Raw genomic sequence first — 25,503 nt, forward strand, 5'->3', positions numbered from 1 at the left:
TGCCCACCCCCTTTGCATCCAACCAAGAGGGAAACGACAGAATCTGGAACGAGAAAGAGAAAATGACAAAGCCGAGGGTCAGGACGACTCCCGTCCTCGAGGGGCGTGTCCCCTGGGGCCAGGCACTCCAGAACTTTCCCTGGCCAAGCAGTGGGACTCCTCCTGGCCCTGCCCACCCTCAGGCCCAGCACAGAACATATGAAGGTGAATCAATGACTATATCCTTACCCTCCCCCACACACGCACCTACTCCTTATTTGCAGGGGTAGCCCTCACTTCCCACTCCAGCCCTCTCCACGGAAGGGTGCCCCCTGCCTCTGAGCCCCCAACTCAGAAAGGAGTTCCAGGGAGCCGACCCCTCTGAGAATGAAGCAACCCAAATAAAAATTTTAAAACCCAGCAGCTCTTTCTCTCCTGCCCCCTCCCCCTCCATTGGCAAATGAAAACAAACAAGAAATCAAAGAGGCCTTTTGTGCGAGCACCGCTCTGACACGGCTGGGGCCTTTGAAAGGACTTTTGAATCGGACACTGAAGGATAAAATAACTGAAGCGTGGCAGCTCCTGAGACAGGGGGGTGGTGGGACGGATGGGGCAAAGAGAAAAAGGGGTGGGGAGGGAGCCGCCTTCTTCCCTGGGCAGAAAGGGGGACGTTCAGCTGTGCCCTCCTCCCCAGCTGCCTTGGGACACCAGAACAGAGGGGGACCATGGCACAGCCCTCGGACCTTCCGGCCCACCCTTCCCAGGCACCCCAGATCTTTGCAACCCTAGAAGATTGCCCAGATGGGCCCTGCCTCCCTCCCCTCTTCACGGCCCACTGGGAGCTGCCCCCGTGAAGCTCTGCCGGGTCTTCCCTCCCCTCTAGCATGGGTCAATGCACGGTCCTGGTCGGTCGGTCAATCAGTCGGTCGGTCGGTCGCTCAGTCGCTCAGTCGTGCCTGCAGGATGGTGCCTCCTAGAAGTCATCACCAGGCCTTCACCCAAACCCTGCCGGCCGCACGCAGGAGTCTCTCATTCTCAGACGGGCCTGCTCACAGTAGGTTCACCAAGCGCACATTCATGAATAAAGGAAATTCGACCATCCTTCGGCGATGCCAAAAAGTAAATCAAATCCTCAGGAAGTCCTTCTGCGCGCCTGGACCCCAGCCCTCCTGCCACAGAGTGGCCCCTTTTCCTCCGGCGGGTGGTGCAGCACAGCTGGTCACCAGGCTGGGGTTATAGGTACCCTCCCCTCTGGCTTATTCGTGGCCCATCCTCTGCCTCACACATCCCTCATCTCACACAAGGGAGGCTCTTTTCTTCCTGGAGCTACAGCTTCCAACTCAGCCAGCAGAGTGAGCACTCCGCCAAGACCCCCTGTGCATCGCAGCCAGCAGGGACCTCCACCTGAAGGGAGGGGAGCAGATAGCCAAGGGGGTTCCACAACAAGACCAAGCTCAAGGGCAGGGTCTGGGCATTTCGATCTCCTCTCTGAGGTCGGCCTGAGCCCCATCACCCTGGCACACCACTCAGAGCCAAGCACCCCAAGTCCCGTGACCAGAGCAAGGGCAGCCGGGGTCAGCTTCGTGGGCGGGCGAGGTGGGCAGCTGCACAGGCCCACGCTCTGACTGTTGTGGGGTTGCAATCCCTAATCATTTTGAACGAGGAGCCCCACATTTTCATTTTCCACGGGGCCCCGCAAATGACATAGCTGGAAGGCCCTGCCAATCTTGGAGCAGCTGCCCTGAGATCTGATCGCGCCTGCCGTTTCTGCGTTCAAGACAGAATGCTCCAGTTTAAGAAGGCCTCCAGGTAACCGAAAGGCAAGGGCGCAAGAGGCTGTGCCAAATGCGGGCGGCGCCAGAGAATGGCAAGTTAGGTCTGGAGAAGGAACAGCTTCCGGGGGAGTGAGGTAGAAAGGAACCCCGAGAGCTGACTTAAGCCTTTGAAAGGCTGCCCTGTTACACCCAAGTTGTCCCTGAAGACAGAGAAATGAGACCTAGAGGTAAAGGGAAGAAGACAGCCTTGGGCTCCTGACACCATGGCAGTGATTGCAACAGTAACCCACTGATTGCCCTCTATGTTGCCCCCGGATTAGACAAACAGAAGAGTTTTACAACCAAAGCTGAACAATAGCGACATCTCTTCCAGGATGTCCTAGGGGTTAAGAGATAGCCTGTATTTCTTGCACGGTATGAATCTAGTTCCTGGGCCTTGCAGTCTTTGCTGGCCCTGACACCAGATGGCGCTGCCTCGAAGCTGCAGACCAGTGGCATTTCTGGGGCTTGAAAAAGGAGGCACAGTGGCCATGGCTGGAGTTACCCCCACCCCCCCTCCACACACACACAAAGGGCAGCCGGTGCTCCTGTGGCCCTTCCCACGAATTTACACTAGTGCCACCAGACGGACTGGGCGTCCAGCAAAGGCTTGGGGGAGCATTGCTGGCATCAGCCATATCTTGGCACGGCTGACGTAGTCAAATGATGGCCTCCGCTACCGAGGAAGGAAGGAGACCAGGAGCCCTCCCTCAGTCCCCCAAACCGGTGCTTACTGACTGGTGCTTACTGCGAAGTCCCAAGCCCCGAAGCAGAATGCAAAAACCGGGGAGATGCTCTACCTGAGGACGACCCTGCCCCTGAAAAAGTTCACTTAGACACATCCTCAGGTGCTAAGCCATTTCCTTCCACAGGTAAGGCCTGGCGGCGAGGAGGGGGCAGATCTCCTTTCATAGCAGCGCACTGACTGACGCAGGGAACCGGAGCCTGCAGAGTCAGACGGGAAACCCTGCAGGACAAATGACCTGGTTCCTTTAATGACAACCCAAAAGCTGCTAGAAGAGAAACCAAGAGAAAGAGGAAGAGGACGAGGAGGATCACCTGGCGATTATATCTTGAAAGACGGATCCACCCATTGCCACGCATAGACCTGATTTGGATCCAGATCCAAACAAACAAAATTAGGAGATAATTGGGGACAAGTGAACACTGACGATCAGATCGTGCTAAAAAAAAAAAAAATGCTGCTTTTCTTTAGGTGTCGTGGTGGTGCTATGGGTACGTTTTTCAAGAATCCTTCCCTTCAGAGATGATACAGAAATTACATTTGCAGATGAAAAGCTCCACTGCCTGGCTTCTCTTCCAAACAGCCCAGCGTGGGTGGGCAGTGGGGGTTATGGATGGATAGAGACTGGCCATCGGGCGACAACTGTTGGCACTGGTGGTGTGGGTTCCTTCAACCGTACTCGTCTCCGTAAGGAAAAAGCTGAGATAGAGAAAGGAGCCACCACCCAAATGCGTGGACTCCGCGGGCCTCCACCGCGGGCCTGCTGGAAGGACCTGATGGGGAAAGGCTAACATTTCCATTCGGTGAAGCAATTTATTACTTTCAGGTTGTTCTTCTTTCCTGGGTTAGGAAAGGTCTGGAGATGCCGGTTCACCTTTAGAACCTGAGGAAGCTTTGGAGATAGTCCGCCAGCGCTTCCAGACCAGCTCAGCCTTCCTTCCTCACACAAGCGGAGGCCTCCTGGCCCCACACTCATCTCCACCGCTGGCCACCTGCCCTGGGACACCCCCTCTGGATCGAAGGACGTCACCAGACACGCACCACCTTCTCCTCCCCACGGCAGTGCTCTCTGACCCTGCTCTGCCTCAACCTACCCTCCCAAGTGGGGTAAACGGCAAGATTCCTCGAAGGAAGGATGCCCTCACGGAGGACACAACACACAACCTTTTGGACCCCGTATGCTGGGAGCAGAGCTCCCGACATCACACTTGCGTCCTTTGTCCCCTCTCAACCATGCCATCTCTTGGAAGCTTCACGCGAGGCAGAACAAGGGCTCAAGAAAGCCGCGATGACAATGGCGGCCAGAGGCGAAGCCACTCCCCCACACTTTCCACCATGTCAAGTTGGCTTGTCATCAAACCCGGCACCATCCGCTCAGCCCAGATCAGGTTCTTCAGCCCAGTTTTAAGGAAAGAAAACACTTCTTTTAGAGTCCAAAGTAATGCTTGTCCGAGCCCCGGCCACCCCACCCGTTCCCCTAGTTCATACTGGGAGGAAGGAGCAAACCTGCGGGTATGAGCGTGGAGAAGGCTAGGCTGCCACACTGATGCCATTTGGGGGCTCGGCCAGAAGACATATCCTAGCCAACTGGGGTGACCTTGAGAACCCCTGCCTGCTTCACACCATCCCGAGACCATCTACCCAAGGCCCAATGGTGGCCCTTGCCACACCAACTCACCCTCACTCTTTCAGGAAAGCACACTTGAATTAAAGCAATTCCAGCAAGAAAAGCCTTCATTGAAATTCCCTGGAGTTCCAGGACCCGAATTATAGACAAATTATTTTTTAAGATCCTTAGTTCTCCACTCAGCTTTTGTCAAGGAACTCAGCCAGGACAGAGGTGGCCGTGGCTGCATGTGATGGGGCAGCATGAATTCACTCATATTCCTGGGCTGATGACCTCATGACAGCTGGGGGCGGATGGGGACACCTCTCTTCTCCTGACATCTGCCTGGTCAGCTCAGGAGAGAGGAGGCTGGCCCGGAAACAGCCTCTTTCCTCGCACAAACTTCACCCGACCTCGGCCCCATCCGTGGTGGCAGCAGTCAAGAACTTGGCCTAAAATAAAGGAGGCCAGGAACACAGCTCAGCTCCAGGGAGCCGAGTAGAGAGCGGGCAGGAGGAAGATGAATATTGATTTCTGTTATGGAGACCCTGTTTCTAAAATCAAAAGTACAGAAACCCCGCGTGGAGGAGGTACCTGGCAGACACAAGCTGGAGGCTCCAAGCCTTCCCCAAGCCGCCTCCACCACCACTAGGCGCACACACACACACAAACACACACACACACCCCTCTGACTTGCTGTATAGACAGAGAACGAGGGAATAACTTTTTAAATTTCTTTGGTCTCTTTTTCAGAAAGAAAAAGGATGAACAAGGGAGAAAACTCGCAGTTGGTCATTCTTCATGAGGATTCATGATAGTCACAGGGGCAGGTGCAGGCCTAGAAAGATCTGCAGAGGGAGGTGGAGTTGGGGGGGGGTAGGGGGCATTCTGCCTCTAACCAACTACCAACCCCACCTTTCAGGACAAGAGACAACGAGTAAGAAGGGAGGCCTCAAGCACCACCTTTTCCTCCTCCTGCCTAGTACCACATATAAACTTTCAGTCGAGGTTCCATTCCTGACACAATGCTGAAAGCTCCCCAAAATTTCATTTCTGGATTAAGTCACACCACTCCTCCCAACTTCCCAAAGAGGCAAAGGGGTGACCACAGCAGAAAAGTGAGTCGCTTTTCTTTTTTGTGAATGAACAGGAAGGAAGACACACACACACACACACACACACACACACACACTTGCAGAGGAAAGAACATTCACTCGAGTTGAAGTTAAGCCACATTCTCTTACATTCGCAAAGAGAGAAAGAAGGAAAAAAATACTGGGATGGTGGAAAGGAAAACACACACAGAGAGAAAGGTTTGGTAGCCCTCTCATTACAAGTTGGTTGGGCATAATGTAAACACACTTCTGCCTTGCTTAATCACAGAGTGCCGCCCATTTAGGTTTCAAAGGCGGCAGTAAATTGGGCGTAGCTGAGTGGAGGCTAAAAATTAACCAGCCATCTCTGTTTCAATTTGTAAGAAAACAAAAGCGGAAAGAAATTATAAAAAGGGAAAGGGGGGGGAGGGAACAGAAGGGGAAAACTGAACCACCCTGACCCAAAATGCAGAGTAAAATTGGAAAAGCAAAGAGAACTGGAACTACTTGGAACAGAAAAAGGAAAGGAAATTTTACAGTTTTTTTTGTTTTTTTTTTTACTTTCTTTGCTTCTTTAAGATCTCTTCCGTGCTCCCTGACATGCCTGTGCCCCAAAGCCTCTCTGCCCGCCAGCAGAGGTGCGGGGAGTGTGGGCACCCATCCTGTTTTCTGGTCACTTCAGCGGAAAAGAAATCAGGTGAAGGGGAAGAGCATAAGACGCCTCATGCTCCTTTTCACTCTCTGTGCAATCAGATGACTTCCTTACCCTCCGACAGCCAAACCCCAGCCCCAAGAGCTCCTGCCTGGGCATCTGGGCCCCAGAATCTGCCCCCCTCTGCCTTCGCTCCTCCTCTCTATTCCTTCTGTCTCCTACCCAGAGGTTTTACACACCCCTCTCTCCACCGAACTGCTGCCCACCCCGCTTGTGCCAAATCCGGCCTTCCCTGAACTTGAGGGGAAGCGGCAGGAAAGCCAGCACCTGCCCCCAAATACTTCTTTTGGCTCATGTTAAATCAGAGCAATGAGTAGATTTTTTTTTTTGGTGGTGGTGGTGGTGTTTTATCACAAACTCTCACCATTGCAGGTAATTCTGGGACATCATGGCCCCAGTCCTAAGCCCTGCAATGTCTTTTGGGTAACATGGTCCTGCAGAGATGCAGATGCACGAAAATCGAAAATCAGAACATGGCAAGGGAGCCAAGGAGAAAGAACAGAGAGGGTGGAGGGAAACAGAAGGAAAAACTGAACATCCGGCGTGCTGCAGGCCTCCGCAGGACAGGACGGGGCGGGCGCCCTGGGTCGGTCCTTAGGGTGTATCATTCGGAGAGAAAAGCAACAATCAACAGGACAAATGCCAGCAAGTAAAATAAAATGGGGGGTGGGGTGGGGGGACCGAGCGTGACCTACCCGGAGTGTGGACAAAGTAAGCCAGATAAAGATCCAGTTCTTTGATTGTGACTCCAATGTGGTGTGGCTGGACGCACAGGCCGGGGTTCGAGCACTGGGGCGACTTGTAGAGCCGCTCCCCGTCAGTACTTTCCAGGGGGATCCCCTTAAACAAAATCACCATGACCAGGTCCAGCCGCCACACCTTGTCGGCCTGGCGCAGGCAGTCAATCCGCCGGATCTTGCCCTTCTGGTCGGGGTTGGAGAGCACGCAGCACGGGGGCTTCTTGCCGGTGATGGTCAGCACGAAGTCCTCGCGGAACTCGGGCCGGATGTCTTTGCGCAGCTTGGCCAGCAGCCGGGACGCCCACTTCTGCTTGATCTCGGGCTTCTCGCCCAGCAGCTCGTCCTTCACCGCTCGCTCCTCGTCCTTCGACATCCGCTTCTCGTGCTTCTTGAAGTATTTGCGCTTCCGCGCCTGCAGGTTGAACCAGGTGTAGGAGAACGCGCGGACGTGAGGCAGCAGCGCCTCGATGAACGGGTGGAACTCATCCTGCAGGCGGCAAGCCGGGAGCATGCGGGGCGAGGGAGGACGGGACGGGAGGAGGGGAAGACGGGGTGAGGGGGAAAGAGAACGGGAGACACGCGTTAGAAGGGGACGCAGGAGAAATCCCCTTCGCCGCCTCCTCCTCCTCCTCCTCCCACCCACGGCGATTTCCTCTTGCGATTGTTCTACGAAAGTGCAGTCTGGAGGCACCACCAGCCCGGCCAGCCGCCTGCGCCCATCGCAGCCTCAGCAGCCAGACAGAGGCACGGGGCGCCCGAGCGCACACCTATTCTCTCTCTCTCCCCCTCACTCGCTCACACACACGCGCACACACACGCGCGCACAGACAACGTTGCGGTCCACACACACACGCTGCTGGTATCCGCGCCAGGCTCTGTCGCGCCCATGACATCTCCATGTTCTCTCGCAGCCTGGAACGCGTGTCGGCGCGCCCCGACACGGGGTCCGGTCTGCACGGGCGCCCGTGGACGCGCACTCGGGGCGTGTGGGTGCCGCCTCGCCCCCAGCGCCAGCCGGCTCGTGGCCACCCCCAAGAAGAGAGAACATGCCATCCGCCAGCGAGCGCGCGAGGAGAAGGCGCTGGCGGCCCCCTCCCCAGCTTGTTTGCATTCTCTCTTCTCCGGCTCCCATTGGAACACCCACCCCAGCATTTAAAAAAAAAACACATCAGATCGAAATGCCTAAATATGTGATTCCAGCTTTGTTACCGACACCGATACTAATGTTAATCGCAGTCATAAGGAACAAAACACTCCTTGTTAGCACAAATACGGGGGTTGTCTCGGCCACATGAGGGTTAAAAGCTACGTGGGGCGTCCTGCGCCCCGTCCCTACTGACCCCTTCACCCTCTTCCCCACTCAGTCAGGTGACAGAGGGCCGGGCTCTCGCTTTGGGTTTTTTTTTCTTTTTTTTGCTTGTTTGCTTGTTTGAAGTTTAAATAATAATGGATATCTGTTTACAAAAATAAAACTGGAAAAAATTAAATAATTACCATGGATCTGAAGCACCCGGCAAAGCCCAACGCCCGATTCTGAGCTTCTGGACTCAACAGAGTTGTGAGTTGGGGGCGGGTGGGGGGAGGGGGGAGGAGGAGGAGCAGGGGAGGAAGGTAAATGTTTTAAAGGGGGTTATTATTGGTGTTCTGGGGAATAGGGGCCGGGCTTGGGTGGATTCTCAAACCCTTCCCCCTCCCCCCCCCCCCACGCTCCATTGCACAGAAGGGGAAAATTAATATTTTTTTTGAAAAGGAGCAAAAAGAAAGAAAGGTCAGGGATAGCAAGCAGAGAGAGGGAGCAAGCCGGTTGCCACACACAGCAGGTAAACAAAAGCCAACAAAAAAAAAATTCTTCTTTTTCAATTTCACTCCTTGTGCATCCCATTCCAGTTTTGTAAAAAAGAGAGAAAGATGCAAATTTTAAAAATCAAAACCTACTTCCCGACACCCCCCCCCCCTCAACCCATAACACACCCTACCCCACCCCCGTGCAAAACAAAACAAAAACAAAAACCAGGAGAGGGAAAAGCAGCAGCTGAAGAAAAAGGCTTTCGGCTTTGGCAGCCGCACAGGGTGTAAACTTGGAGCTGCTTCCCTCCGCCTCTGAGGCTGATCGCAGGCGGAGGGGGAGCTGCAGATTCCCGGGGAAGGGGACGAGTTCGGACCGGCTGCAGACCGTGGCTGGCAGACGGATGCAAAAGAGAGAGGGAGCGAGGGAGGGAGGGAAGAAGAGAGAGAAAGAGGGAGAGAGCGAGGGAGATGGAAACGGGATGGGGCCGTGTGTGTGTGTGTGTGTGTGTGTGTGTGTGTGTGTGTGTTGGTTGGGTTTTGGATTTTTTTTTTTTTTTGCTTCCTTTCTCTTTCTCTCTCAAACTCCCTCTCTCTCCCCTTTCATGCTCAATCCCCATCCATTTGCTCTTGCCAAAGCCAGTAAAAGGGGGGGAGGAGGAAGAGAGAGAGAGAGGGGAAAAGAGGGAGAGTGAGAGAGAGAGAGAGAGAGAAGGATCCACCTATTTGGCAATGAGACACCCTCGAGCAGCCAATGGCTGCGTCCAAGGGGAGGAGGGAACGGAGCGAGCCGGGAGGGTGGGGAGAGCCCCCGGCAGTTGGAGACCAAAAACAATTTGCCCAATCGACAAGTTCACGTCTAATGAACAAGCAAAGTCCAGCAGTTATGAATTTTTCATTCCGGGCTCCCACCCGGGTCCATTTGGCAGTGGCCACCCAGCAAATTTGGAGGGGGTGGGGTGGAGGGTGGGCTAGGATCAAGGAAGACTCGGAATTTTTTTCTTTTTTTTTTTTTTTAAGCCAGAAAAATAAATAAATAAAGGCTTGACTCTGAGCAGGCTGGCGGGCAGGCGAGCGGGCGGGCGGGAGCCCCAGAAGGCCTTGGGGAAAGCAGCTGCGCCTTCTCTCTGTGTTTTGGTTTCAGTCTCTCTCAGCCTGCAGACTCTCTCTTTTTCTGGTCCGATTTCTTTTTTATTTATGGAGAGCACAGGGGCGAGTGGAAGTTCTCCTCCTTGGCCATACACATGAGCGGGGCTATGAATAGAAAGAGACGAAGAAAGGGAGCTCGGAAAGTGTCGATGCCAGCAGCACTTCCAGGGCAGGGACCTGGCGCCCAGGGGGCCGCCATCCCGGCCACCCCTTCGTCCTGGGGCTGCGGCTCTCGGGAGCACTCTCAGGCCAGGCGGCCCCTGGCCCCCTGAACCCCCCTCCCCAGCCCCCAGCGAAGTCGGCTGCCTCCCTGGGCCCACACCCAGCCACGCAAGCTCCATTAACGGTGGCAAGGGATGCCAACGCAATGCAGCTCGGCTGGAGAAACTGCAACAGTTTATGAAAATAGCCTCCTGTCACAGCGCTCCACTCCGCTGACAAGCACTCCGTGCAGCCACAAACACAGCAGCCAACCCCAGAGAAGTGACAAAGGCAGGAAGATGGACACCACTTCCCAACACAGTCACCGAGTCCTACGGACACCTCCCCCGCCCCACCACCACCCAGATGCTCAATTCTTTGCTTTTCCAGCTCTGCCCCCTCCACTAGACCCATGTTTAGTATTTCTTGGTTGGAGGAGGGGAACACTTACCTGTCCCCCAATTCAGTTTATACTAAAGGGCCCGAATCATATGGAGCAAGGTGCAAGAGCATAAAGTAAGAAATCCACAAGATGGGGAGAGGGCTAAAAAAGGAAACAACAGCACAGCAAGGAAAGGCAATGTTGGGGAAACCGAGTCACAGAGCAGAGGCTGACGGGGAGCTCCTGTCCCCCGGGGCTCTCCTCCCAGGCAGGAAGGTCAGAACGAGGGAGTCAGAGGCTCCCGGGAGGGACGATTGAGCAGCCCTGCCGTGGTAGGCCCTGGAGAAGCAGTCAGGAGGAGACAGTTATTAAAGGAAGAGCAGAGAAGGAGAACACGGAGAGGGAGAGACTGTCCCTGCTCTAAACCATTCCCATAGCTGCCCTCTCCCAAGGTGAGGCTCAGCCCTCGGCTGGCCACAGAAAAGAAGGGACAAACAAGTAGCCCCTAGACTTCCGCTGAACCCTGACAATGGGAAAGGTGCCGCCCAGCACCTGCAACCTCAGCCTGGGCCCTGACTGGTGTGACAGGAGCTCTGCCGTGGCTGACCCCGGCTGACAGTAAGAGGTGAGAGGGCAGGAGGCAGGCGTCTTGCCGACAAGCCCCTGGGGTTGGCATTCAATAATTAACGTCCTGTTAATAACCAGCTTTGGTCCAATTAGCCAAAGATGTGAGCCGAGTGACATAAGATACTCTCTACCTCGAGAGAAGCAACCTTATGTTCTAAAGTCAAGATGAGATGGTAGAAACTACAAGTGAGTTTATGTTTGTCATGGGGGTGTTTCCTGGTATTTTGATTTACACTAAATATTAGGCACTAGACAGAAAATGGCCAGCGTGAGCCTCCTGGAGAATTCTGGCATGTTCAGTCTCACAGACCACAGTGCCGGGTGGAAGAGACACGCGGAACATGGTTGTTTCTGAATCTGGTGGTACAACTGGGTAGGTGGTGGGGAGATGGCAGATGGAAGGATCCACACAGAAGTTGGGGAGGAGATGCAGGATTCGCTCCTGGCTGGAGGGAGGGGTCAAAGGTTGATGGAGAGATTGGACCTAGAAGTGGCTCAGGAGGGCCAGTGGAGTGTCCCAGGGGAGCCGCAGGGACCCACACAAAGCCCACGGCGCCCCTTCAAGGCTCCTTAACCGGAGGAGCAGCAGGCCCTTCCCAGGGAAGTAACACGGAGGGAGAACAATCGTCAATTGTCCTTCTGCCAGTGGCCTTAACCTTGAAGGTGGGCAGAGAGGATTCCCAGGCGGTGCTCTTCCCTCACCCGGTTCCCCCAGTGTGGACGAGCAGCCAGGGTCTTCCGGAGGCTGGGGGAGGGAGGGCAGAGGGCTCCCTCTCTCTCCTGTGGGCACACACACAGGAGAATCTCACTCGGGTTCCATTAGAAGCACTGGGCACACCCCTCCCCCTACCGCTGCAGGGCCCCCCCCCCCCCCATGCCACTGGTGGCTGCTTTGGGCCCTGGACACGCCCCTCAGGAGCGCCAGACAAAGGGGGACTGTCCCCCTTTTGTTAAGAGAGTGGAGGCTCCTGTTGGAAGATTACCTGTCCCAGACCCAGACTCCTTCCCTGCTCCCCTCCTGCGCCCGGTCCCCCTGCATGGAGCTCAGGCTCTCAGTACCCCCACCTGAGCCAAGACCAAAAAAAAAAAATAAGCCTCCAAGGAGTCCAGGCTTCTCCAGGAGTTCAAGGGTTCAGGGGATGGAGGGAGCAAGGGAACAGCCAGGCCTTGGAGGAGGAGAGGGGAAGGGGGAATGGAATGAGAGGGGAGGGGAAGCCAGTGATGCTGGCGAGAACAGTGCGCAAAAAAGAAAATTAACCACGGGCAAGCGGAGAATCTAAAGGAGAAGCGGGGAGATCTGGGGGTATTTTCCCCATTTAAAAGAAAAATCGGGAAGCCAGAGGCGAGGCGTTATACATTCGCATGGGCTTTGGTTTGCGGAAAGCAAATTTTCTGCCTTTGTGAGAGAAAGGCCTCTCTTGTTATTGTCCAGTATATAGAATTTAATTTTTTTAAAAAAAACAGCAACGGTTTCAGTTAAACATTTCTAAAATAATACCCATGCTGGTTTCAGCCATCCCTAGGAGAAATGTGCCCCAGAAAGAAGAGGACTGAGCAGGCCAAGGAAACCAAGCCTAGAGAGAGAGGAGAGAGAAGCTGGGCCCAAAACTGCAGAGAGAGAGAAGCACGAAGATGGAGGGGGAAACGAGCAAGGAGAAAAGACAAGGGCTCGGGGAGAAGGGAAGGGGGAAAAACCTCGCTGAGAAAAAGGACTGCTTCTGTCTCAAGAAAGTGAAACATGTGGTTTTCCAAAACTCCACAAAACAAATGAGGCCTTGTGGGTTATTTAAGGGAAAACAGAAAAAGACATACAGAACCTCGCTCACATCTACAGGAGTCAAACATCTCGGAGGAAACAAAATAATTTCCCCAGTCTGAGATAGGCTTCTTAACTGGCCCATCCCCGCCAATGGTGGGGGAGACCTCTAGAAGCACGAGGAATTATATCTTCAAAGGCAGGGCCTCTGTTTAGAGGGCTCTTTAGCTTTTAAAAAAAAAATCCTATTTATCCACATCCTGATTGCTTTAAGGCCTAGATTTTATTTTTTTTAGACCCTGGACACATGCTAATTATATATATATATCCATGCTAATTTGGATAACTCTACACAGTTAGTGCAAATAACTGACAAAGCCTACATAGAAATTACCAGATATTTCAGTATCCATTTTACTGCCGCATATCGCCTATCGGCAGCCTGGGAGGAAAGGGACGCAGGAAAATTTTAAAAGGCCACCAATAGAGCCCCGATTAGTTTTGCCCAATTCCTGGCATTTTATAATTCGGCCTTGGCCCCGACCAAAAAAAGCAGACTCTGACTTGGTATCTCTGTGAGATCTCCCATCTTGTTCCACGGCAGAAGGGACGCAAGAAGGCGGTGGCCAGACTCACTCGGGGACAGAGATGGAGAAAAAGACAGAAAAAGGAAGGGGCTCCCGGCTGCTTGTCCTAGATGGGGGTGGGGCCTCCTCTCTTAGGGGGGTGGGAGGGGGGCAGGCTGGAAGGGACTCCTCAGCCAGAGCAAAATCATCCAAGAGTCTGGAAAAGCCAGGCATGGAAACCAGAAATGCACATTGCGAGGAGGCTCCGAGAATTTGGACAAAGCGGGTTTTTGGCTGCCTTGGGCCTGTTTTTCTCTGCTCGGGAAAGGCGGCCCCAGCACGGCTTCTCCAGCGTCCTCACGCCACCGCCGGCTGAATGGATTTGCCCCACACCCCAGTGCTGGGTCTAGGACAGGGGCTGCCTCGGAACCAGGCTACACACTCCTCTCCTATAAAACTGTCCCCCACCCCCCTTTTCCCTTCCCTTTCTCCTCCTGACTGCAAACCGGGAGCGGTGGTCTGGGATCTGGCCAACAGGCAGCCTCGTTCTGGCTCTAAACACCACCCTACTCCAGGCACATCTCCCCTCACCCTCCTGGCACCGAATGAAATAGGGTAGGGACGGGGGACTGAGGGAGACAGTCCATTCTCTCTAGTGCAACTGGAAATTGTTTACTTTCATCCTCTACAGGGAATAGGAAACAAAAACCCTAGTCTTTAATTCATTATTTAGCTTGAGACTTCCTTGTGTCACCAAATAGAAGCAAAAGCGGGGAAGGCCAGAGCCCTCTCCTGGGGTGGGGGTGGGGGCTACACGGGGATGGGGTCCTCCCAGAGCTAAGAACGCACAGGACAGATGACAGACAAGGGCTGCGAGGGGCAAGGGCCGTGGACAGCCTGAGCCTCGTCCACCTCTTGAACCTGGAAAGACTCCGTCCATGGTGGCCAAGGACTGGGGAAGAAGGAAGAACCCCACAGCCTAGCTTTACAAGTTTCTCTAAAAAAAAAACACCAAAAAGTGAAAAACTGACCAAAGGCCCAGGAAGGGGAGATGAGCACCTGAAGGGGAGGTCTGTGCCCAGCACAGTGTGTCAGTATCTGTGGGGCAAGAAAGGTCAGAGCAAAAGGCAAATGTTGAAAACTCCCAGGAGGCCCAGCTGCCAACTGCAGACCCCAGAAAAGGCTTAGGGATGGATGATCCAGGGAAGATGTGTGTCGTCCCCCCCCCCCCCCCCCCCCCCCCCCGAGTCCTGAACCTCTGAAACTCCTCCTGCAACCTTTCCAGGCCCTTGCCAGAGCTCCACCAGGATCTGCTGTGACACCCCAGTTGCTTTGCTGGGTCTATTCCTCCGGCCAGGCCACCGGAGAGAAGGCCTGGGTGAGAAAGGAGTTCCTCTCAGCCCCCTTGCCATCGCCCGTCTGCACTCCAGTGCCCTTGGCGGAGAGAGCCTCTTTCTTGCAGTTGCTTCGGCAACGTGCAGTGCCCAGAGCCCCCCAGGCAGAGTGCTGGGTGGTCGGGATGGGAACCGCCGGGGGTTTTTACTGCTCCAGGGCCCAGGGGCTCTTGCTGGGTAAATGGCCTCCCCAAAATGTACCATTTTAAAAGTTGGAAGGAAGCCGTTCTTCAATCCCTCAAAATGTATTGCTCCCACAACTATTTTATTATCAGGCTCATTGCCAGGGAAACCGGAGAATCCTCATTCCCCTGGTGTCTGGCCCCTGCGGAGGCTGGCACCCGGGCGCTCGCTCGCTCGCTCGCCCGCCCGCTCGGGACCGTGCCTACCTCTCCGCCACAATCCGCTGCTCCCCGGCTCCCTTTCTTTCTCACCCTCTCTCCCCCTCTGTGTCCTCCAGCTCCAACACAAACTGTTTGCACGGGAAGTCTCCTTCTATGACCCGATTCAGCACACACAAGAGAAAACTGTGGGCGACAGACCCGACGTCCTAACGAACTTGAGTTAATTAATGCTAAGGAAGAAAAGAGGCGCCCTCGCTCTGTTGAATCACGGTTCACTAGCTCTTTCAGTTTGCTGTGGGTGGAGGAAAAAAAAAGAGGCTTTTTGGTTCAAATATTTTTGGGGGGCGAAGGGAAAACAAAAACAAGGCAGAAGGGCCGGGGAGGGCGAAGCTGTCAGTACCTGCCGGGAGGAGCAGCGGCGAGGGCGGCAGCCAACGCCCTCCCCCAGCTTCTGAACTGCTGTGCTGGGAAGGCCGAGGTGGGGGCAAAGAAAGGGGAGGGGGTTGTCAATGGATTTGCAGGCCTGTTCCAATGCATTGCTACAAAAATTACGGTCAACTAGAAGATACATATATATTTTTTAAGTCCAAACCCAACAACTCGATTTGAGCGGAGCCGTGAAAATGTTCTAACAGCGCAGAAAACTGAAGTATGGATGGCAGGCATACAAAAAATTTAAGTGTGCGGAAAAAGAGAGGTGGTAATGGGGGGGGGGGCAGGAGAACAGCTGCAATTTTGCTTTCCAGATGTTGACACCAAAATGTAATTGGCAAGAAATTTCCTCCTTACCACTTTTTATCCTTTGGTTCTGAGATGTTCAAATCCTACAGCTAGACCTGGGTCTGCAGCTAGTCTCTCGGCACCCGGCACACGTGGATGGGTCTGGAAGCTTTATGATCAGCCCACTAATTTTTACAAGCCCTTCCACCCATCCCTTAGCAGGGAGGCCTGGAGGACATTCTTTATTTTAATTATTATTATTGTTTTCTAACGCACAGCCTTTACTTTGGAGGCTGGGCCTCCCCCCCCCCCCCCCCCACCCCCCGCTTTTTTTTCAAAAATAAACTCTTTCACTGAAGTGTGGCCCATATAAGGAAGAGTGCACCGGTCTAAGTCGGCCTCCCAAGACATTTCCACAAAGTGAACACACCTGTGTCACCCCACCCAGGTTAAAAACTAAAACATGTTCAGCACGCCGAGTGGGCCTTGAGTTTTTAAGCTGTGGAGTTCTCACAACAGGTATGCCTTAGAAACAGCTCCTGCCCGCACCAGTAGTTTCAAATTTGAGCACCTACGTCCATGCACGTGTTAGAGAGCACCGTGCACACATAGGATCACAAGGAGGAGTCATAAAAAGACGGCCCTGGCCTCCTCACCACTGCAGAGGGGTTTCCATGCCTCTCTGTGCCTGCCCAACTCGGACCCCATGAACAGGAGAACCAGCGGAGCAGCAGGGTTAGCCTATTTGCAGGTTGTGTGTGTGTGTGTGTGGGGGGGTGGACAAACAGGGACCACCAAGCAGAAAAACCCAGGTGTGGATGGCACGCATACACTTGGATGGAGGGGGAAAGGGGCTCTGCAGTCAGGGAAGGCTGCCCTCAGCCCGGCCCATAAACGCCTTGCACGGAGAGGAAGGGGTGGCAGTGGCGAGAAGGGGACCTGGAGAGTGAGAGAGGCCTGGGCTGGGGCTGCCGGGAGGGAGGGAGGGAGGCCCAGCCCTGTGGATCTTCCTCCCTCTCTCCTGGCTCCAGCCCCAGCTGGCTCCTCCCCCCCCCCCCACTTTCACTGGCACTAAATTTACTTTATAATTTTAAAATTAAGTTTCTCTAAAAAAAAGAAAAAGCAGGAAAGAGAAAGCATTTAAAGGCAAAATACCTCCCACAATACCTCTTGGGGGTGGGGGTTGCTTATGTAAAAAGACAAATGCAAAGGATCTCTAAAAAGTCCAAACACCGAATAACAAGGGAAAAAGAGAAACACACTTAATTAAAAACACCTGAACCAAATAAAGAACTCCCTCCGCAAGGCCAAGGCAGCGCACGGCCGCCGGTGCAGTGGGCACCAGCCCTCACCCCCAGCTCTCACCCCCTTTCCCCTCTCCCACTGTGCAGCCCTGTCTCCCCCCAAGCACCACGGCAGCCCCACCCCTGGGGGAAAGCCTAGGGCAGCCTTTTAGCCTCCCGCCAGCCTGGAGCAAACCCCCGCAACCCTGACAAAGAGTCCCTTCCTCTGTTTTCCACATCCCCCCAGGCCGGCCGTGCCCACGTGCCCACGGAAGGCCCTGGAGCCTGCTCTCTTGCTCCAAATCTAGACCCTGTGGGTGGTGGCACCGTCCTGGGGCGGTGGGATGGGCACTGCCAGGCCCATCCCAAGTGCGTAGCTCTCTCCCCTGCCAAGGTGGGCTCTTGAGGACCGCGTTTTCTTCACCTCTATCATCTGGGGCTGGAAGAAAAAACTGTGCCGCTTAATTAAAAATATGGTGGGCTCCGTGGTTGAGTATCAACCTATATGACCCAGGAGGTCACAGTTTGATTCCCAGTCAGGACACATGCCCGGATTTCGGGCTCGATCCCCCGTGTGGGGCGTGCAGGGGCAATGATTCTCTCTCATCATTGATGTTTCTATCTCCCTCTCCCTTCCTCTCTGAAATCAATAAGAATATATTTAAAAAAAACATGACAGGGGATCTGAGCTCTCTGATCTTTAGAAACACTTGATTACCTGATCCTATGGGGGGGGGGAAGGTGTAGAATAGGCGTGGAGACTCCCCCACACATACACCGGCTTGACTCTCCCACCAGCCCACTGCCTGGGAAACGTGCCCTCGGCTGGCACGGGGGTACCCGAGCCGGACTCCTTTCTTCCTTTCTTTCTTTTTTAAATCGCTCTAGCGCAAACTAGGCAGTGGGTCAGGGCCCAGAGGCGGGGAGGGAAGCGGAGAGGGTTGTCTCTGAAAGAGGGTAAAAAAAGAAAGCGAGGCTCCAACTCCAGAAGAGAACGGCCCGCCCGCCGCTGCCTCCGCCGCCGCCGCCGCCGCCGCTGCTGCTGCTGCTGCAAGTTTCCTGGTTTGTGCCAGTTTGGGGATTTGCGAATCAGACCGGAGCGGAGGGAAAGGCTGGTGAGAAAAAAGCTCGCATGGAAACGAACCAGTTCTGCCTAAAAGCACGCTTCCCGCTCTTAAATAAGACAATGCCGAAGGGAGAGGAAAGACAAGTGATTTCTCACTCTTTAATTATTCCAATGCTTGACATTATTTAAAAAAAAAAAAAAAGAAACCACACACATTAACCAATGTTATATTCTAACCCTCAACAAAGCTGGTATTTTTCTCTGATTATAGATTTGCCGTGACAAACCCGGGCTCTGAGGAGAGGCAGCGCAGAAACGCGCGCCTAAATGAGACACAATTTTATTAAAATCATAATACGCCTTGCGATCCTACAGTGCCCGTTTGGCGGCGGGGATCCCAGGTGCCCCACGCCCGGCTCCCCCGGGGAACCAGCACAAGAGCTCGGGAGAGAGGCAGGAAGCGCGCACCAGCTCCTCGGAGCGCCACGGGCACGCATTTTCCTTTCTTTTCTTTCCTTTTTTCCTTTTTTTTTTAACAGCCTGTTTCCATCATTCAGCCTCTGTCTCACGCCTTTTTGTAAAATAACAAAACTCCTTTAACATATTGTTTTAAAGAAGAGGGGAAAGATGACCCTGCATAAAAGGGGGAGAGGAGCGAAGTGTGGTCTGGGAGTTCGGTGGGGTCAGGGGAGTTGCTGCTGGGCGGGCTGGGCTGCCTCTGGGTCCAGGGTGAGAGCCTGCACTGGGGGGGGGGGTCACCTCCCCCCACCCGGCTGGAGCTGGGTGAGTCATCTGTATGTGGAAAAGGTAGAGGACCTAAAACCACCAACTGGAATTTAAGTAATTGGAGTGATGAGCCATCGGTTTATCACTGGCTTCCCAGGGCGCTGGCTGGGCGGCCCCGGAGGCTTTTTCTGCGAGTCCGGGGGCTGCTGGAGCTCGGGGGAGGCTCGGAGGACATCAGCGGGTCCCTTGCGTCCTCCTCCAACAGGTTAAGTCAGGCCCACGGAGCGAACACACGGTCTTTTCCCACTTTCCCACCCGCTCCCCGGGCCTGCCCAGGAATTGCAGCAAAATGGCTGGTGGCAATGGGTGGGGAGGCCTTAGCGCCTCCGAAAGAAGTCCGCCCTGAGAGGGAAGACCGTGTTGACCAGAGGGGATCTGGGGGGAATTATTATTATTTTTTTTAAGTTTCTTGGAAGCGGCGCAGCCCCTGCGGCCTGAAGGCAGAGGAGAGGGAAAGGGAAAGCGCATTTTCTGCCACTTAGTCACATTTCTTCCCCGTGCTCCATGGAGGCCAAACGCCCCCAAACCCAGCCAACCCTCAAAACAAACAAAAATCTCCCGTGGTAAATGTCCCCGCCCTTATTCCCCAAAACGAGGCTGCCTGGGGATACATGGAGAGAAGCTCCTTCTAGGCCCGCGATCTGGAGGCGGGGAGGTGCACAGGGCCGCGTGGAGGAGGGCCCTCGCCAGACTGAGACCCCCAAGCTGCCCTTAGGTTCTGGGGCACTTAAAACAGCCACAGAACAACAGGATTCACCAACACCCATTTCATTTCCAAAGCCCTCTCCTGCAGGATCCCCTCGGATATCAGGGTGAGAGCAGGCGGAGTGAAACTGAGGCAAAGGCGCCCGCGCACGACTGGGGACTGAACCGGCCTCAGAGGCCCCCAAAAAACGCGCACCTCCACTTGAGCCCTTCCTGGCGGCGGCCTTTGATGTGGCCAAAGGCTAACACCCACCATCCAACCCAGCCAGCCCGCAAGGCCTACTGGAGTCACTTTTGGGGTCACAGTAAGGTGTGAGGAACCGGTACTGTGGGCAAGAGCGGCGCCTGAACAGTGCGGGAGTCCCCCAGTCTACAGAGCGACTGTATTCTGTGGTCCTCAGTCCTGGATCGAGGCCTGGAGCATCGGCTAGAGCGAACCAACCCCGCACCACACGCACTTCCCAGAGGAGCGGCCTCCAGGCGCCACTTCCCACCTTTTCGCCTCTCTGCGCGCTCCTGACTGCGCAGAGCCCACTGGTGGCCGATGGCACCCTAGAGCCCCAGAGCCCGGCTGCCCACACCCTGGAGACTGTGCTGTCCCCTCCCACCCTGTGGTACACAGTGCAAGCGACCGCTACTGACAGCACCATGTTCTGCAGGGTGGGAAGCACACACTCCTCCCACGGCCTGAGCCCAGGAGAGGTTTCCCCACGACCCCCACCCACGCGTATCCCCCCTCCAGGCAGGAGTCAATTGCAGGGGGTCTGGGAAATGCCATACACACACACACACACACACACACACAGCCTGAGGTCCAAGGAGCCCATAGGCAGCGGGCACCTGTCGGTGAACACACGCAGGGGGGCTCGCATACAGGGCACGGGCGGTACATCTCTGCTGGGGTTTGCACAGGCACACAACACGGACTGGAAAGGCTTGGGGCCGTGAAGGGGCTGAGAAGGGAGGTGCGGGAGGACCATGTAACTTTCTTCAGCCAGGTTGGGACATCAAAGCGCTATGGTTGGGCAGTGGGGCCATCTAGGGAATCCTGGGACACCCCCCCCCCACCTCTGCTCAGCAATGTGTTTCTATTTTAAGATCTCTCACACCCCTTCAAAACCCACCCACACTCGCTCCTGAGGTCCATGTGTGCACAGGGAAGCGGCCTCCACGCCCTGGGCGCACCTGAGGGGAGGCCAGGGGAGGTGGGAGCTGGGAGCCTGAGCCGCCAAGCTGGACTCAGGGGGCAAATGGGAGTTGCACCCTAGAAGGGAGGGCATGAAATGGTCTCTTTGTGGAGAGGAATGGAGGCCGTCACTCAGGATTAATTTAAGCAACAGCAAACACACACCAAAAATCGGGTCTGGCCGCCAGCACCCACCCCCGCGATTGTGTTGCGGGGAGGGCTGCGGGACTCAGCAGTGCGGCTCAGCCTTTCACCGGAGCGGGTCCCTGGCCTACGGACTTGGAGCGGCACAGTCAGGAGGGGAAAAGCTACTCCGCCTGGCCCCAAGTCTTAGCCTGGGGGAATGGGTTCTGCAGGTTTGGGAGAAAGCCGAGTAGGGGTGGTAAAAATCCAAGTACAGACGAGAAGCGGGAAGGGGGGGGTGGTTCTTACATATAAATATATATATACATTAAGGTACAAATTTCCAATATAAATATAGCACATGCAGGGGCGCTACCAGGCAGCTCTGGGACGCGGACGGCTCACCTGCACCCAGGGGCATTTGGGAAGACTGGCGCTCCAGGAGCAATCGGGGTGGGACCAGGCCTCCCCATCCCAGTCTCCTCCCCAATAACCCGAGGTGGCTTTGGAGCCAGGTGCCCAGGGCGGCCTGGCAGGTGTGCGACTCACGTGAAACACATGCATGCGCAGGCTGGGGAGGTGCGGACTCACGTGTGTGGGCACCGGAGCTCCTGTGGGCTCACCGACCCACCTGGGCCTGGGACCCCCATGACGGCCTAGGGCAGGGCAGTGCCCGTATCCTGAACATGGCATGGGGGGGACAGAGTGCCCTCCTGTGTGTTTGGGGGCAAGAGCATCTGATGTGGGGCAAGAGCATGTGTGCTCCCCAGCAGTCCCACTGGGCTATCAGGCCTGGGTGTGCATATGAGCTGGCGGTTCCTGGGGTCCCTGTCTGGGGCACTGGCCAAGGGCATGCTCGAGACCCCTGTCGGTGCTGCTGTACAGAGTGTGCTTATGTATCTGCCCATGCCAGAAGGAGGGCCCGCTGGGGTGTCAGACATGGGCACGCATGCCCCCAGGTGCCCGTGGAGGCCGCCACGCAGAGCTGTGCGCTTAGGCTTGCAAGTGTCCTAGAGGCGGCCACGTGCACAGGAGCCACCATAGTGGCTGGGCCGAGCCTGGATCTAGCCCCTGAGCCTCCGGTCAGGGGGCAGGGCCTGTCAGGGCCCCGGGGAGGATATGGTTGGGGAGGATATCGTTGGAGCCCTGTTGGTTTTGGCCCTGGCAGCTCTACTGGGGGAAGCCCCGAGGAGCAGGAGCAGGCAGGCGGGGGAGGAACAAAGAAGGAAAAAGTGAGGGAAGGCAGGCAACACAGGAGGAGGAAGCACCCTGGAATGCGGAGGGCCGTAGGGAGTAGGGGTGCAGGGCCCCAGAGGCTCCAGGCTTGGGACTAAAGACTTGCCTGGGAGCCCATGGCTGCCACTCTCCCTCCTCACACCCTATACCTCCGTGGTACAGAGCTTTTGAAGATCTAGAACTTCTCTGCCTTCTGGGACCCTGGCCCCAGCCAATGGGCCCCAACACACAGTCACTGTGGGCTGCCAGGAGCCAAGTAGTGTTTGGGGTGGAGGGCATGGCTCAGATTTCCTCCGCCTTGAGGCCCCTCCCCCCATGTCTTGGCTGGGCTGCTTAGAACCTCAGTCTTCCCATCTGGGGAATGGGAAGGGAATGCCCATGGGGAGGACCAGGAGAGGGAGCCTCAGGTGGATGGGAGGGAGTTGAAAAGCAGGATGACCGGTTTGAGTCTTGCTTGCCCCTGGGGGCCTGGCTAAGTAGTTCCTGCCACCCCACTTCTTGCCCCATGACCCTGGCACTTGACCCTGAGGCCTCCGTTCCCTCCTCTGTAAAGCAGATTACTCACACCTGCCTCACATTGGGATGGTTACAGGAGGTCTCGTGCGCCCGCCCGCTGCCCTGGCATAATTGCTCTGGAGTTGGTAGCTGTTATTTTTATTGTGAGGAGTCTATGGCTGTGACAAGCTGTGACGCTTGGTGTGATCGTGCGAGGCTGGCTGTGTGTGCGACTGTGCCGCTGTGTGTGTGTGTGCGTGTGTGACAGGTTGTGTGTGAGACTGTGCGTGGACGACAGATTGTGCCGGTGTGCAGCAGTGCCTGTGACAGGCTGTCACTGTATGACAGACTGCGGGTGGTGGGGTGTTGAGAGTACCGACTGTGAGTGGAGCTGAGGGGGTCTGTGGGGCTGGGACGGGGTCCCCCCACAAACCGACCTGGGTGAGGGTCTGGCTGACAGTGAGACAGGGAGGTTCTTGGAGTCTGGGGGGGGTAGTCCAGTGCCCCTGGGGCCTTGGCCTTTCCATTGTGTTCATCAGGACCCCATCTGCTTGCAAACCTCGGGTGGTGACAGGTCAGAGGGGCCCTACGATAGAGCCTCACCTACCCCTGCTGCGTCAGCTCAGGAGCCTGGGTTTGTGGGATGCCAGGAGGGTCATCAGTAACCTGGGGGCATCATGGGCCCCAGGCCTGGCTGGCTTTGGTGAGGGACACACACCCGGAGCCTGTTTCCCACGCTTTTCCCTGAGCCTCAGGCCTGGGCAGGGCTCGTGAGACCAGGAAAAGGAAGGATCTGGGGAAAGCAAAAGCTGGGGGAGAGATTGAGAGAGAAGGTGAGAAAAGACATTCCCCTGGTCCTCTGGGGAACCCGGAGCTGATGAGGGCCACGGCCTCCGGTCAGGTAGATGCACATCAGGTTGTAAGGTCCGGACTGGCAGCCCTGCTCTTACAGGCCCCGTGCTCAGACCCTGTGCGATTTCAGGGACTCGCCCCTCAAGTCAGTCCTGGCAGAGGGATGAGAAGCAGGCATTCTCCTAACTCAGCAATTTTCAGCCGGTGTGCCACACACACCGGTGTGCCGCAGGGTTTGCGCAACAGGCAACGCCTGGCCGTTAGGTCAGCGGCACTGACCTCTGTCCAGCGGTTCTCAACCTGTGGGTCGCGACCCCTTTGGGGGTCGAACGACCCTTTCACAGGGGTCGCCTAAGACCATCGGAAAACACATATATAATTACATATTGTCTTTGTGATTAATCACTATGCTTTCATTATGTTCAATTTGTAAACAATGAAATTGGGGGTCACCACCACATGAGGAACTGTATTAAAGGGTCGCGGCATTAGGAAGGTTGAGAACCACCGCACTAGACTGTCATGTAAAAAATGACAACCGCCAACACAACAGCGATCCGGTGTGAATGAATCAAAATCGTACCCTTTTTTTTTTTTTTGTCAGATCGGCAAAAAACATATTTTGGGGCGTGCTGTCGTTTGTGTGGCAGGAGATGAAAGAGATTGAAAGTCTCGGTCCTAATCGGTGTGGGATTCCACTCTGCACACCACTCAGGCCCACCACTTCCTTCTACAGCGGGAGAAACTGAGACTCGGAGAGGGAGGGGACCCTTCTGAGTACCCACGCATGCCCGGGAGACCTAAGAATATCGGTCTCCAGGCTCTGAGAAACCTCACCAGCTGGAAAAATCCCAAGGCCCACGGGCCGGGCCGGGGGCAGCACCCTGCGAGCCCCGCCCTCCCCTTGGTGTGTCAATACGTGTGTTGTATGTGTTGGGGTGTATGCTGTGGTCCACAGCTGTCGTGTGCCTGTGTGTGTCCCTCTGTCGGGGCAGCCTCTGTGTGTCTGTGTGCCCATTCAGGGCCAGCCCCTGCCACGGAGGGGGGAGAAGCGTCAAAGCACACCCCCACCCCCCCGAAAGTGTGTCTTTGATACTTGCAGCCTCGGCAGCGAAAAGCAAGTTTCCACAGGGCCGTCTTGGGCTGAGGCCAGGCCGTCCTCAAATAACATTTGAAGTTACTTAGCAAACTTTGTTTAGTGCCGAGAGAGGCGCGGGCAGCGGGCTGGCGGGGGGGGGGGGGGGGGGGGTGCGGGCAATAAACCGGTTCCTCCAAAGTCCCTTGGCCCTCTGGGGGCACGAGTGCCCAACGTGGAGCTTGGTTTCCCACCTTAGCTCTAGGGAGGAGAGCGGGAATCTGGAAGCCTTAGAGGGAACTTGGGGGAGAGGGGATGGGGCATCCCACAGACTAGCCTCCCTTTGGGAAGCCCAGGCTCTGGGCTGGGGCAGAAATGTCCACCCTGGTCTCCTGGTGGCCCAGAGGCTGACACGAGCCGGTCAGAAACGGGAGGGTCCGCATCTTCTCTGCCACCCTTTCCTGCAGCCCCACTCTGCCACCCTCTAGGCAGGCGGCACGAGCTAGCCCAGAGCATGTGTCCCCTAAACACACACATAAGCACCCAGAAGCCCTTGGTGCCCCCGTGCCTGGCCCCCCACCTCTCGCTCCCAGGCAGGAGAGAAGGCTGGAGAGCCAGCAATGGCGACGGTGGAAGGTTTGAAAGTGAAATTGGCGCCTCTGGGAGGGGGCAGGGGAGGAGATGCCAAAATGGTGAGCCATTACAGGGAAGAAGGAGAGGGAGGGAGGAAGCTGGCAGGAAGATGGGAGCCAGGCAGGCGTCGTCACCAAGCTCCAGGCTACAAAAGGGCAACGAAAAAAAGCAGCCCGGGCCCTTCCAGGGAGCAGGCCTGGGGGACAAGCCCCAGGTGGCACAGGACAGACAAGGGCCAGGAGGCACCCAGCGCTTCCCCACCCCCACCCCAAGCTTCGAAATGGAGACTGGCAGCAGCAGCCGCTCGGCTCTGCCCGGGCATGGGGTGGGGGGTGGCGGGCAGGCAGGGCGCCAAACCAAATGCCACCAGCCTGGGCATGGTGGTTGCCAGCCCACAATGTCGACCCCACCAGCCCCAGTCCAGAGCCCTTATGCCTGGGGCTTTGAGG

At 55.7% G+C, this 25,503-nt stretch overlaps 1 protein-coding gene across 6 annotated transcripts in view; it reads right to left on the minus strand.

The window, feature by feature from the left end:
• NFIX (nuclear factor I X) overlaps positions 1-25,503 on the minus strand; it is a 94,430-nt gene that overhangs the window by 59,762 nt on the left and 9,165 nt on the right. For 4 of the 6 annotated variants that reach the window (XM_070416216.1, XM_070416214.1, XM_070416213.1 and 1 more), the window contains exons 1-2: positions 7,539-7,590; positions 6,646-7,177 (exon numbers count right to left, since the gene is read on the minus strand). In XM_070416216.1, coding sequence (XP_070272317.1) covers positions 6,646-7,177; positions 7,539-7,589 — 583 coding nt within the window. In that variant the 5' untranslated portion in view covers position 7,590. Of the gene's footprint in view, positions 1-6,645; positions 7,178-7,538; positions 7,591-8,184; positions 8,614-25,503 lie in introns of those variants that run through there. The other 2 variants (XM_070416212.1, XM_070416211.1) reach the window with 2 other exon arrangements.

This window comes from Myotis yumanensis, unplaced genomic scaffold (assembly GCF_028538775.1).
Source record: "Myotis yumanensis isolate MYYU_CA2020_CCGP unplaced genomic scaffold, mMyoYum1.0.hap1 SCAF_5, whole genome shotgun sequence".
In the NCBI taxonomy this organism is placed as follows: domain Eukaryota; kingdom Metazoa; phylum Chordata; class Mammalia; order Chiroptera; family Vespertilionidae; genus Myotis; species Myotis yumanensis.